The sequence below is a fragment of the Caloenas nicobarica genome, chromosome 7 (assembly GCF_036013445.1).
Source record: "Caloenas nicobarica isolate bCalNic1 chromosome 7, bCalNic1.hap1, whole genome shotgun sequence".
Lineage (NCBI taxonomy): Eukaryota > Metazoa > Chordata > Aves > Columbiformes > Columbidae > Caloenas > Caloenas nicobarica.
The window spans coordinates 6,717,670-6,732,998 of record NC_088251.1 but is presented as its reverse complement, the minus strand read 5'-3'; the positions used below and the strand labels follow the sequence as shown (position 1 = coordinate 6,732,998).

Genomic DNA, 15,329 nt, shown 5'->3' with positions numbered 1-15,329 from the left:
GCCAGACCAGTAATCTGTGTGAGGAAAAGCAGAACATAGACTTTTTTTTTAATATATAAACTTACAATTCTGTTGTAAATTTAAGTGCTGAGTGCTTTTTGAAATTGTTCATAAATTGTGTTATACTAACATTAACATTAATTTTGATGCTAGCGAATAATTGTACTTTGTCAAGTTCAATGAATTACAGCAAGCAAAATCTCATTTTAAGCAAAGAAAAAGATCTTGCGACTGGAACAAAAAGTCTCTTTTATGCTAAAGCCATAAAGTTATTTACTGGGGTTTATTTATACTGGGGTTTTTCCCACAGAGGGATCCATTTCCTGATATAGAAGGTAACAACCAGCTTTTGATCTTGATGGGGTCACTGGGACTACAAGCAACTTGTTGGTTAATTGCCCATCAAGCTACTGCAGCCCAAAGACCGTGGGCAGAGATCAGCAGATCCCTTCCTGCAGAGCCAAGGCTGGGATTTGCAGGAGCTCAACATCCTTTTCAGGGCCAGGGCATTATATCAACCTAATGTATAACTTCGTCTGTTCCAGGTATCTGCCGCTGCACTTGAACAGATGGAGTTGGGCGAGGAATCGATGAGGATCTTGTTGAAGAACATGGCAGTTATTGCAGGCTGACCACCTGTATTGCCACAGGGTTGATTTTCTTCAGCGTTTTCATTACTGCCATCCCTCAGGAGTCATGAGCAGAGGAGACTGAGGGGTGACCTCATTAATGTTTATAAATATGTAAAGGGTGGGTGTCACGAGGATGGAGCCAGGCTCTTCTCGGTGACAACCAATGATAGGACAAGGGGTAATGAGTACAAGCTGGAACGCAAGAGGTTCCACTTAAATTTGAGAAGAAACTTCTCCCCAGTGAGGGTGACAGAGCCTGGACCAGGCTGCCCAGGGAGGTTGTGGAGTCTCCTTCTCTGCAGACATTCCAACCTGCCTGGACACCTTCCTGTGTAACCTCATCTGGGTGTTCCTGCTCCGGCGGGGGGATTGGACTGGATGAGCTTTCGAGGTCCTTTCCAATCCCTGACATTCTGTGATTCTGTGATTTGTTTTGGGCGAGTTTTTCCACCTCTCCACCACCAGTGCTCAGAAAACACTGCAAGCAAACTGAGCTCATGTCATCTCCTTCACCATTTCTTGGTAAAGGAAATTATTTACCATTAACTCTCTGAGGTCAAAGACCCCAGTAGACTTTAATATCTTGCCTGATTGTCTAACCAGTTTCCATATGTCTGGATCCTTCACTTAAGCTAGTTTAACACAACATCCCTATTCAGTTTGTGCATCATTTAAAGAACAGCTGAATGTCATTTCCTCCCACAAGAGCGGGTGCAGCCGCATGTCTGAGCACTTTGCACAAACACCTCAGGTCGCAACTGCAGCTCTTGGTATTTTGCAGGGAAACCTCTATCGAGTTCAGCAGGGGCAGAACTTCAATCTGTTATACATTTAATATATTTATTATATTTAATATATTTCAATCAGCATCCTTCACTGTGCATTTTGTGTGTCACCTTCTTTCAGTGTTTCGACTACAACCACCGCTTCATTTTGTGGTTCAAGGGTTTTTTGCAGTTCCATGATTTAAAGACACTTAAAGCATAATTTCTCATTAAAATATGGACCAGAAAAAAACTGTTACTCTGTGGTGAAACAAACTTGTGACATACTGAAGTAACAGCCAGTGCTACCAGATGGACAGACACATTCAACTCATCTTCGAGCACATAGACATTCCTAAAGAACCCCTCAGTACCTTTCAGTAATCAGGCAGATTACTGAGAGTTGGGTGGTTTTCATTTCTTCAACTTCCAGGTATTTTGCACGAAGTAGGAATAAGCCTTTCTGACAGTTCTGACTCAGAGTGAGCGGCAGAAGTGACAGGTTTGGATGGCTTGAGAATAAAACCAGAGAGAACACACCTGTAAATGACATCAACTTCATCCATATTGAAGTAGACGATAAAAAAGTGACAGCAGAAGAAAATCAGACATTGTAGGAATCCACAAATCAGGAGAACCTGATTGACAGTACAGTAACACCTAGAGAATAGACTAGAATTGATAGCGGAACGTTTAAATATATGTAAATTAATTCCCCCATTCCTGAGAAAGCGATTATGTTGACACTGGAAATACCTAAGATTTCAATCTGTTTTGAAACATCAAGCTGCCAATATTTTCATCTTTTCTGCAATACAGCCATCAAGGAGAATTAAAATGCAACATCGGTAAACGATTGCCAGCACATCATCTGCACAGGAGAGAGAGATGAAAGCTGCCTCACCCAGCTGCGGGAGAACATTGCTTGTGATGAATGACCCTCTTCCGAGCATCACTCAAGGACACCAGCTCAGAAGGGAAAGGGTACAGACAGCTTTAACACAGTGTAAAGGCTCTTCAGAGCACATTTGGACAGCCAGAAGCACAGACTGCCAAACGGTTAAAACAGGATTACTAAACCCAGGGGAATTCAGGTCATGCTGTTTCTCTTTAGAAAGGGACAAGGAGAGCACCTACCTGCGCTGTGGTCCTTCCTTAACTGGGTAGTCCTGTCCTGTCCCATCCCTTCTCCCCTTTCTGCTCACAGCATCTCCTTGTAGAGATGCACAGAACGGCCCAAAGACCCCAAGGCTGGGGCGGACACTGCGGGGCTCGAAAAGTGTTCAGCATCTGCAGGTCAGATGACACCAGAGAGACAGAGACAACATTTGACACCCACATGGAAAACTACAAACTTCAGGGACAATTTGGGGAATGCATTGGATAAGCTGAAAGATGCTAAAATCCTGCCTATAAAGGCACGCACGAGTTTTGAGCAATCTCAGCATGCGATCAAGGTGGGGAACTGCTCCCTCCCTTCTGTTTCTGGGTTGTCATGTTCTGCATGGCCTGGGAGCTGTATTAGCTCCTCATGATTCTGAAAATTCTCAGAGATTACTATCTAGGCTTGAGCCAGTTGTTTTCTGAAATTTATCTAGCCAAGAGAATAATTATTTCTTCTGCACGAATATCACTCTTTTGCTTAAATTCAGCTTATTAGTCTTAATTCGATTGATATAAAAATAAAGTCACAATGGCTCAATTAAAAGCAGCCAGATATGTTGGGCTTTTTTCTGTGCATATGTAGCCCATGGAAGAAATTAAGAGAATAATTTAATAAAGGCCAAAGCATTTGTTTGTATTCAGCACGAGAGGAATTCATCAGACTGAAGCAAGCTTGAACTAAGTCACCGTGAGGATGCAGACCAATAGAAAGTTAAATTAGCTCCAGTGGGAACTAACATCACATGCATTATTTGCCAGGATGCTTTTAAAAATCAATAAGGCTCTTGAAATACTTTAAATATAACCAAAGGCTGGCTGCAAAGTAGCTAAATCAATTTAAGAGCGGAGGTTTGTTCTGCCCTGGGAATTGCTAAATAGAAACACGAAATCCATTTGGTGGTACAAACACTAACGTCCTCCCCAGCCCAGCACACACGTCCAGCCCAGGCATGTGGCCGGCAGCTCTCCCACCATCAGTAGCTACAGAAACGCCAGGGAATCCAGCTCTGCTCAGCACCCTCTCCTCAGCACATAGCTCTGCACTCCAGAGCATCTGGAAAAGTGCCCTCTGTTAGCCAAGGGCACATCACTGCTGCTCTGGCAGGACACTGGTTCTGTGGTTTGCCCAGCGTAATTCAGTGTTCTACTCTGTTCTTGCCCAAAGTACAAGGGAGAGCTGTCTTTTCCGCTCATGTTAAGTAAATCATAGAATCATTTTGGCTGGAAGAGATCATCAAGATCAAGTTCAACCCTTAACCTAACACTGGCACTAAACGATGACCCTAAGAACCTCATCTACATGTCCTTTAAACCCCTCCAGGGATGGTGACTCCACCACTGCCCTGGGCAGCCTGTTCCAATGCCCGACAACCCTTTCCAGGAAGAATTTTTTCCTAATATCCAATCTAAACCTCCCTTGGTGCAACTTGAGGCCATTTCCCCTCGTCCTGTCGCTTGCTACCTGGGAGCAGAGACCAACCCCCTCCACGCTCCAAGCTCCTGTCAGGCAGTTCGGAGATCAGAAGGTCTCCCCTCAGCTCCTGTTCTCCAGCTGAACCCCCAGCTCCCTCAGCCGCTCCCATCACACTTGTGCTCCAGCCCCTTCCCCAGCTCCGTTCCCTTCTCTCAACTCGCTCCAGCACCTCAAGGTCTTTCTTCTCATGAAGTGCCCAAAACTGACCCCAGGGTTAGAGATTTGGCCTCACCAGTGCCAAACCCAGGACAAAGGACAATCTTTTGTTTCCCTGTTTATTAGGCAAACTAGGTACAAACCCCACTGGTTAGCCATGGGCTGTATGCACACTGTCGTTACATCTTTAATTAAAACCTTTACTGCAACACACACAGCACCCACCCCATGGCCTCGGGTCCCACGGCGCATCCAGCCCACAATGGATCCTCCCAGCAGCCGCGCCAATTGCACACGGGGTTTGGAACCAAGACCCCACAATTTTGGTTTCTTGACAAAAAGCCCAGCAGTGACATGCTTCAGGATGGGCAGAGTGGCTTTGGTAAATATGCCTCAGACGTGATTCCTGAAGCTTGCAGATCACTGACTGTGGTTTATTTTAATATAACAATTAAAGAAGCCAGTGTGATGATAGGTAATTTCAATCACAAGCCATTAAAGCGTCCTGTAGATGAAAGAGACCGTTCAGCACCAACAACTGTGGATGTCAGACCTCAGCTGCAGCAGCTGAATTGCTGCCAAATGGCTCCATTTGGATCTTCAGATGCGAGTAGGTCCTTAGGTGAGCTGCTGTGTTGGCAAGCAGAGAAGAGCAGCTGGCAAATTCTAAGCTTGCCTGCCTTCTTGTCCCATATCGGCAAATCATGAAGTGGTGAACAACCAGTTAGTTTGAGCTCAGAGAATCTGCAGCAAATAAAAAGTTGTTGAAACTCTTAGCTAAATAAAATGAAATATTCTCATGCTAAAAGTCTGTCTTGTTTCCTTTCACCCAAGGAAATCATCTTGATAATTCCCAAATCATTAGCAGGACCAGAGCATGACATCCCAAATTCCCATGATCCTAATTTTACTTTCACCAGGAGCTACTATTACCCACAAGGGACATATTTGGATTATAACAGCTCTAACAAGTGTTAGCGTGATATACACTGGTTATTAAGAAAAGGCAAATTCAGCACTGGGAATTCTTAGAAAACAACAAAGCATTATTATGCCAAAACATGAATGAGGTGAAGGATTTACAGCAACGATTGTGTGTGCAGTGTTTCAATTCATGACACATCCCTGGAAGGAAACATGAAAGAGAAATATACATGGAGAATTGCACTTTACTTCAAGGGTCTCCCTCTCCTGTGTATCTGTCCTCAACAACTACAACATTCTCTGAAGTAGAAGATTGGAGCCACAACCAGAAAGCATATTATCACTTGAACATGCTTTCAGAAGCTGTGAGGGAACAATTAGGATAATGAGATTATGTATACTACAAGTAGATAATCACCAGGTATGATGCATCTCTGTATTTTAATGAAAATGGTTCTATAGCTCAGATGAAATTCTGCCTAACATTCATGCCAACACACTAAAGCATCAAACCCACGTACCTTTAACAGCGCCAGATGTCCAAGCAACTGGGAACAGCAGGTGCCTGCTCAGCAAAGGCGTAATACAAAAGCCATTATGCGCAAGAACCAAACAAGCCTGTTTTCCTCCTGCTCTTGCATCAGCAGGACAGGTCCCATCTGGAAAGTTCTGCCTGGGGGATTCACATTCAGCACCTGTTTGTGCTCACCTCCGTGCCTGCTCACTTCGCAGTCACTCTGGGCTTCTGTGGGACGGCAGCATGAACCCAAGCAGATCACAGAATGTCCTGGGTTGGAAGGGACCCACACGGATCATCGAGTCCAACTCCTGTCCCTGCACAGGACAACCCCACAGGTCACACCGTGTGTCTGAGGGCAGACGAGCACCTCAGCTCTTCAGCAGCACGCTCAGAGCTCCATCCATCCTGTCCTCTGTGTACCTCATCCACGGGGTAACATCTACCAACCACCCTAAGATACTAATTTATGAACTTTTATCTGCACAAAATCGTTCAATTTGCTGATAAGATGGCAAATGGTGCTAACAAATAAATTACCTGCTGCCTGCTAAGAGAAATCGGTGATGACCCAGGTCATCATGGAAACTGTAAGAGGTTTTCTTAAGGAATGATTAATTGAAAAACAATACTAAAGAGGCAATAAGTGCTATTACTAAATTCATTCTGTTGTCATCATTAGGGGAGCCAGTTTTCCTGTTCTGTGCTAATTAGATCACTTAGCAGAAGCTTAGTAAGAGCAACATTAACCGAAGTGCATCTGGAGCATCCCAGGGACAGCCAGAGGGATTTCTGTGTACTCATTGCCTATGAAGTTTTGGAAACCCCTTAAACCAGTCACTCAAGTCGGCTCAAGATACATGGGTTTAATCCTTCCACTCCCTCTAGCAAAGTACAAAGCACTTTGTCAGGAAGCTATCAACTGAGGCCAAATTAGCAAGTTTGTCATTTTTATTAATGCAGTAATGCTGATCTTCTGCACCTCCTGCCAGGTGAGGCTTCTCCTCACACCGGGTTCTGCTCCCCAATGCCAGTGTATTTCAGTGCTGATAAAGATGAAACTTCAATCATTTGCCCTTTTTCTGCTAACAGATACTATAGGTATTAAAAAATATCTTGTTGGGCCAACATCACACCAACTTACGCTATAATAAGTAATGTCCTTTCAGAAAAAATAGCTTCCTCTGACCTGTAATTCCTAGAATGACATCTGCCAGAGTAAGGCCACCCCTGGTGCACACTTTCCGCGATTACTGCTACCTGAAGTTTGTAATCCTACTGAAAAGGTCACTGTTCATCCTAGATTAAGTGCAGAATTAAGTGCTAGAAGCATGGTGCACTCAATATGATTGACTGTCTTGTACCATGTTGCCTTGGAGACCAGCAGACAAAAATCAGATAGATGACCCATAGTCCTCTTCCTCGGAGGAAAAAATCTCTCTACCATCTAGAGAATATTTCCCAAGAAAGCTCCAGAAGGAAAGCTCAGACTCTACCTGCAAATTCTCCTCTATCTTACCCAGAAATAAAAGACTGAGTGGGACTGAGGGACATGAGTATGTGCCACAGCAACGACATGACACGCACGATGCATCAGCGCAGCAAAGCAGCGGCACAGCCGGGCTCCAACCTCCCCTGCTTACACTCGGCCAAAGGAACGGCGGAGAAAAGGCTGCTCCTTGTACCGGCCAGACACCCGTACCTGTTACTGCAAAGTCCCAGCTCCAGAAAGGGGGACACACAAAGCCTGACCGCCTACATTCTTCGTGCCCAGCGACAGCGTTGGGAGCGCAGTTTGCAGCTCAGTATTACCCCACGCAAACACCGCCACAAAGATGCAGTGACCTCTAGTGCGCATTTAAAGGCGTCCAGGGGAGGTGCTCTAAGAGCAGCAAAGCAAACACCACTAGAGAACGCACATACTATCATTATCAGGCTTATTTAGAGTATTCAGCTGTGAAAAGCAATCACGAGAGTTAAACAAGTGGCCAACAGAAGACCTCCCTCAAAAAAAGGCATCTTTAACTAGAGTGGCATCAGCACAGAGACCATCCCCATGTTATCAGACAGAGAAGTACATGAACCCAAGCAGTGACCGTTCCTCCCCAGCAGGACCTTTTCATTGTGGTCAAGAACTATATGGATCCTAAAGGTACCACAACTTGCATATTGTGAGCTGAGCTAAGTGCCCTCTGGATATCTGCTGCATGTCAAGTTGTCAAAACATCTTTGTTTTCTCTCACTTGGAGCTGGGTTCAAGACAGGAGTCAAATCCAAGCAGTTGGTTATTATTCTGTAGTTCTACGGAATAGTCCTCTCACTGGGGTTGTCATAGCGTACATGGAAAATATTTTTCAGTCATTAATTGTGGTTGGTGTCTATGGGTTTTTTTTAAAACCCATAGAAAGCAAACAGTCACATTAGGGAGAAATTAAAAGGGATAAATCTGGCTGATCATATTTCTATCAAACAACAGGAGTCAAAAACATTTGCTTCAAAGTATTCATCCACAAATACTTCCTCAGCAACTGCAGAAGGCTATCAAGGAGATCCAACTGTAGAAGAGTTGAGTACTTACCTAGATGGAGCACCCCCCATCATCACTTGTATCAAAGACCACCTTGAACCATATGTTGACAGTTGCCTAGTATTACAGTAGTGAGCAGGATGGATTTAAATATTCCAACTTCCCAAATCAAGAAATGAAATTAATCTGAAAATATTTTAATGTAGCAAGTTTGGCTATAGAACCAGTGCAACATAAAGAGGATGCCCATTGTATAACCAACTTTACTGCTTAATCTTAACAGAGTAAGCTACAGAGGCAACAGATTTACGACAAGTTATCTGGTTAAATTAAATATTGCAGGTAGGAACATGCTGTTGGTAATTGTGGCTTTACAGTACCAATGCTCAAGTTGGCTGAGTTAGTTTTACTGTAAGTAAAATGCAAGTTTACAGAGAAACAAAATAATTTAGTATAGTACGCTGTATTCTGTTTCATGCTCAGTCACAATGATAACGTCTTTGACAGATAGACAATATTTCAGCATTATGTTAATAATGCCAAAACATACAGGAATTTTAATGCCAAATTTACAACATAATACAGTGCTTAACAAACAGATTTCTCAGGTATGGTGGCCAAGTGAGAATGCTACACAGGACTGAGAAGCATCCAAGCACTACCCAGTGCACACAAAGTGAACCACACCGACAGGAATGCTTTACCTTCTGATGGAATTATTGTTCTAGAAGTTTGTGTCCCAAACATAATGCAACGCAAAATGAATGTTGAACCCTTGCCTCAAACACGAAGCAAAGGAATACATGTTCTTTACAAACTTGAACCAGTAAAACCACCTTAAGAACAGAAAAACATTGTGATCACTGGACAAAGATGACAGAGCTTGATTACTGTATTAGGTGAACAAGAATGGGAATGATATTGTAAACACATTTTAACCAAATTCGGTTAATGTATCTATTCTTAACTCAAGAATATTGGCATTTCAGCAAACAGTGATTTTTAAAGCTAAGGACACTATCAGAGATTTTATTTTTGTTTAAAGCCTAAACTGATTTAAAAAAATCTGGAAGCTGGCAAATCATTTTTCGTTCCCTATCATCCTTTGTTGACTTTTCCACTGTGTTCTTCAGGAAAATTTTCAACCCCCCTGTTTTTGTCTAATTCTGCCTCAACTTAAGTAGCTGGTAGCAAAGCTGAAGCAAACACTATCAACACTTGAAAATCCCAACTCAGAGTGGTTTGGTTTTCCACTGCTGGGGATGAGATCAGACTGCTGGCGTTGCTCTGCATGGAAAACAGAACACCGAAGCATTCATTTTTAACTTGAAAAGAAAAAACTTCCTCAAAACCAAATAGGCTTTGTGAATATGCAAAGAAATATACGGGTAAATCAGATTTTAATCTGTCAATCACAGAAGTGTCCTCCGCATTCTTCCCCCTGCCCACTCCCCAAACTAACAGCATTGCCAAAGTGGCTGATGTGAAACTGATAGAATTAAATTCATTTACATGAAGTCTGGCTACAAAACAGAATGAAAAAGAAATATTGTCCCTGCCGCATGTATTTTTTATCTTTTTTCCTGCATTGTGTAATGAAGTCACACAAGCATAAAGGGGCTTGTGGGGGTTTTTTGTGTGTAGTTTTTTTTTGAACAGGCGTAAGAGCTGTGCAAGACAAAACTGAACAAACTTTTGTTTCACTTCAGAAAGATTTTATATTACCCACTCATTTCTCTTTGTAACTAAAGGTGATAAAAAATGAATCCATAGTAATAAAAAAAACCCCAAAAAACCAAACAAAACAAAAACAACAAAAACATCTGTAGTCAATCTGCTTTTTCAAGTATGTTTCTCCCCTCAGGAAAGAATCGCATTAGCCATACTACTGATTAAAGCCCCTGTCACAATCATTAAGATTCAGACCATAGGTCCAGATCTCTTGGAACTGGGCTCAGCTGGATCTCCAGCTGGGTTTACCCCAGACTGGAAGCGGGGGCCGATGGGTACACATGCCCGCGTTACGCCGCTCCTCAGCTCCCCGATGCCAACAACATCCACTCTCCCAGCCCCATCGCGTCCCCGGGACAGGAGAAATGGCACAGGAGCCACAAAGTGACCTTGGACAGGTGCCACTGTTCACTGATCAACCAGCTGCAGGTCTGGTTCGTGCTGACAGAAATGCACTTTGCAGGCCTACAAAACCAGAGAATTTTGCCCCAAATATTTCTACATAGCACAGCATCAAACACATCTTAGTATTTCATTCAGTCTGGAATTCACACCTCAATCTATTGCAATTATGGAAGTCACTGAAAAGTCAATGAGAGGGGTTCTACAAGAGTTGGTCCCAGCATTAAACACTAATACGCATGAAAAATAAAAGGGGACAAACTTCCAAGTCACGATTAGTGATAGTGATAGGTTCAACTTTTTTTCTCAAATTCACCTCCCATTAACGCAAGAGAAAAGTGCAACTTTACAGCATGTTTGTTCACGTCAAGTTTTTCCTCAAGAACACATTTTGCAGTAACAAAATATGGTCTATAAAGTTGCAAAGTGCACAAGCTGAAGGCACAGAGTAAAAACACACAGGAAAACAGATTTCAAAATACAAAGTTAACAAAGAAAAGAGCTAAAAGAAAAATCTGGAATTTAAAACTCCCTGACAGGAAGATACATTTATATGGGACCAACTCTTTAAAGGTGACCATTTTTAAACTAATGAACAAATATTGCAAAATAACAAAATTTTATTCTTATTATTTAAGTAAAAGCTCCAGAAAATACCTTGAAGTTTAAAAACTAATACACTGACGTGTTAACTAGTTTTAAGAATGTCCTTAATATTAAGAAAAGAGTGCAAAAAGGATTCTTCCATTCTAACACTTCTGGAAGCTGCTGATTTCAGCTGCCCATTTCTACTTTGAAAGGACCGTTTTCAAGGTGCATTCCTCACAAAAATCACAGAACATGAACTTGTTGAGAGGCCAGACCAAAGAATCACGTCTTTCAAAGTCATCCCAATTGTAGCAGCAGCTGACATTTTATCGTATAAAGAAGTCCAAAACTCTTCTTTGAGGCATAGTTCGTGTCAGAGCTCGAGTATCAGCAGTTGCCAAAGGAGGCTCTGGATACCACCTGCGCTCCTCCAGTGTCTGTTCTGGTTAGGAAGAGAAGCTGATCCAGTATATTCACTATCTGTACCCCCTGGAGCTTGCACAGGCTGATGAGCCATCTGAAATTATAGAAAAAGTTCAAGAAATTCTCTCATATTAAGCTTCCACCTTAAGTCCTTTGCCCCCCTTTCCCCATCAACCCTCAAAACAGCACTGCCTGCAGATGTTAACAGTGTAAACTGAAGTTGATATACCAGTTAAACATCCACCTATTCATTTCAGGTTGTAATAAGAATTCATCATAAAACTGTATGACATTTTATGGTAGGAAATAAAGCAAGCATACTCAGCAGAAAGCACAGGAGGAAATTGGTGGAAAGAATGCAATAAAATGAAGTTAACAACAGCACCAGAACAGATACTATTCCCCTGTCCCCAAGGCTAAATGACAATCAGGACCTTGTACTTAAACCCTGACTTAGTACGTACGGGACTAGATTCTCTCCTGGACAAATATTTAATCAGCACAGAAGGCAGGACCTTTGACTGCACCCAAATTCAGGATGTCTGGAGTAGAGCAACTAACCGAGAATGGAAATATTCCTCCCTGTGTCTCTTCTCCTCACCCCCTCATCTATACCAAGGGAAATTAGGGGAGTAACGAAGTGAAGAACCTCACAGTTAAACATGCAGCAAGAGATTGCACCTACAAATGAAAGAGAACTTCCCTGCTGCAAGACTCAAGCATTTGTAGACAAATATTCAATACAGGTGGCTACCAGGTTGTATTTAGACACATAATTGAGGGTTCCAAGTTGAAAAGCACGACCTCTCCAAACTGTGCCTCCTGTCAGCAGACAGAAACACATCACTAGCACACGATTTATGCCAGAGGTGGCCTGGCTCATCACTTCGTTACCTGTTATATGTATCCTGACTTGGGACAACTACGTTTTTTTCCCTTAAGACCTCAGCTGTGTACTTAAGTGAAGTGGAAATATGTTGGCCTCGGTAGCTTGGATATCTTACTACCTTACGGGTGGCTGTGGAACTCTAGCACAGTTAGCCAGGCTCTAGGTCTAAGAAGACTGTATTTTCACTTGGAATGGTAAAGATTCCTTTGGAAGACTGAGCTACATGTGGAGGAGCAGCCTCTGACACCTCAACAGCCCCAAGAACTCCAAAGTCCACCAGGAGCTGTGTGCCCAAACCAGCGAGGACAGCAGGACACCGGTGGGCAGGGAGATGCATACTCACTGTAAGTTAACTCTTCTCCAGCTCTCTTGCGTGACTGGTCACCTCTAGGAAAGAAAAGTATTTTCATGACAATCTGTTCTAGTTGAACATGTCCCTGCTCACTGCAGGGCAGGTTGGACTAGATGACCTTTAGAGGTCTCTTCCAACCCAAACCATTTTATGAGTCTATGATTTTAAAAAACAGAAAACAAAAGTGAAATACCTCAGCACAGTCATCATCAACTTTTACAGACTTTAGAAACAAATTTCAAACATAGTAGCAACACATGACTGCGGGATTCTGGATTTACTAAAACAGAAATGTAAGCTAGATTTTATAGATTTAACTAGTTCATCCTTCTGTCAAAGACAGTAGGTTTGATCTTATAAGATAATTTTTTACAAAATGAAGATGAGGAAAATTGCTCATATGCAGAGCAGTCTTAAGTCATGCATAGAATTGTTTTCCTTAACTCAAACTCCTCAACCAAGCTTTAGAGAACTACATAAAAAACTCTGCATCTATCAATCTAAAAAGGTAAGATGCTCCTGAAAACCCAGCAATGAGACTCTAACCAAATATGAGCTGACAGCACTTCCTCTTCAAGCACAAGATTTAAATAAATAACTAAAGCTTTATAAACACTGGTTGACAACATTGCTCCTGAAAACCCAAAGTCAAATTCCCATCTATTTGGAAAACATTTTTTCCTTTTATTCTTGTGCACACAGGCTCTTAAAGCTGGTAAATCTTGCTGTTTCACAAGTTTCTCACTATGATAGATACGCTATTGAAACTGTCATATAAGGAAGAGAGATTCCAATATATTTTCATCACAGTGGTTATAATTTAACCTTTATCTGCTGGAAGTTGGTAGAACATTTTTTTCTCTACTAATATGAAGTGTTCTTCCTTGAAATGACTCTTAAAGTGATGGACCTGCTGTGTATGACTTGATTAAGGTCTTTCTCAAGAGCAATACTGCCAGGCAACTGGCTTGTGTTCCTACTTTCTGCAGCAAATAGTATTTAATGTTTTGACAACCTGACTATTTCAAGTAGAACCTGATATGCCATCAGTGCTGCTGAAGACACCTCACTGTGCTGTGTTCCTCAAGGTTATTGTTGTAGGAAGTGCAGCAGCAAAGACATCACCATTTTTTGGCACAATTATAGGAGAAGAGGTGACATTTCATGCCAGCCCAGAAGCAAATAGCCTTCGTACACTCCTTCGTAAAAGAGATAAACAACCCTTTTGTACATACATATACAGCTATACACGTAGGAATGGAACCTCAGAACAATTCTGAAAAGGTTATAAATAAATACAATCCGTGTTCCTGAACACAAGCAGAAGCACATTACTTCTTCAAATACATTTCAAGGAAGAACGCATTTCAAATACCACTTCAAAATGCCAGGTAGCAAATTATATCACCTGTACTTCAGTTTTCTTTAACCTCTGCCCTTTCCATGATGACAGACTCTAACACTTTATATAACCTCCACGTTTACCAGACTGCACTGACTCCCCGGCAGTAAAACCATACAAATGTGGTTTGCAAAATACATTGATCAGTTATGCCACTGTGAAGGTTTATTTTGCATTTTTATGTAATAAATTGAAAGCGAGCTAGATAGAAATAGCAGTTGCACCAAAGCATGGGTTAGGGCGGGACAATTTTCTAAACCTACAAGACATATCAAAACTCTTCACATGTCCAATACCCAGAAGATCACGTACTCAGAAAGCCAGAAGGAAGAGGAACTCTTAGAAATTAGACTTTGCAACCAATACGTGACACAGAAACCTTTACTTTGTTCTTCCCTGTATGACCTCCCTCAAGCCTTAATTTCTTTGTCCCCACAGGACAGAAACAGTTTCCTATGGATTTGTATTATTTACAGTGCTAGACAATTACTTTTCTGCATAAAACAGGAGTTGCTAGAATATATTCTGAAGATTCCATGAAGTTTTTACCAAGAGGGGAACCACAGAGGCAACCAGCTTTTGCAATGGTCAGTACCCTTTGTTTCCTTTTATAGAGCACCAGCCAAAGAACTTCACAGTCAAGCTGACAAGCCTGTCTTATTTTCAGATACTGAAGGAAAAATGTTCCCAAAATGAATTGTTTTCGTGGATATGGATCGTTACTACTTGAAACTTCATTTTTAATTCTCTACGAAGCATGTAACTAGTGAAATGCGATTGTCTGCAGAACTACTATAAGCCACCTACAGAATTAATTAGATTGAAAATTAGACAAAACTAAAATGTTCCTTTTGTTTGTTTGTTTGTTTTCTGTAAATTTCCTTCTTTTGTCAGCATTATATACCTACTCAGTTTCAAACAAACAGTCTCAAACTTCTATTTCTTGGGCCAAGTGCACCACTTTTCTCAGCCCAAGCTCTTATGGTTTTATTTTTAGTATCCTAACTCACGCTAATCTATCAAAATTTTTTCTGCTCAACAGAAAGCCTTACAAGGAATGAGTCTACAATACCATTTGCATTTAGGTCAGTAGTAGAGTTCTGAAGCTCAATAATTTACCAAACTTTGAAGAGAGAGATTACCTTCGCGGAAAACTACACGAGTGTGAAATCCAGGAGTACGTCTAACACTAAACATACCCACATTTAGTGTGTGTTTAAACTACAGGACCAGGTTTTCAGTGCTGCAGCTGCACAGATAATAGGAAGGATGATTTATCCCCACAGAAAGGAACCTCTGGGGATCAGAGCACGACAGTTTCCTCACGCTTGGTCCCACTGCTGTGCTTCCATCTAGGCAGTTAAACAAGGAGCCCAGAGCAACA

The 15,329-nt window shown here is 42.0% G+C and overlaps 1 protein-coding gene across 2 annotated transcripts in view; it reads right to left on the bottom strand.

The window, feature by feature from the left end:
- Positions 1-8,410: 8,410 nt before the first annotated feature.
- Positions 8,411-15,329, bottom strand: part of CACUL1 (CDK2 associated cullin domain 1) — a 47,881-nt gene continuing 40,962 nt past the window's right edge. For both annotated transcript variants that reach the window (XM_065638863.1, XM_065638864.1), the window contains 2 exons: positions 12,535-12,578; positions 8,411-11,396 (listed from right to left, as the gene is read on the bottom strand). In XM_065638863.1, coding sequence (XP_065494935.1) covers positions 11,356-11,396; positions 12,535-12,578 — 85 coding nt within the window. In that variant the 3' untranslated portion in view covers positions 8,411-11,355. The remainder of the gene's footprint in view (positions 11,397-12,534; positions 12,579-15,329) is intronic.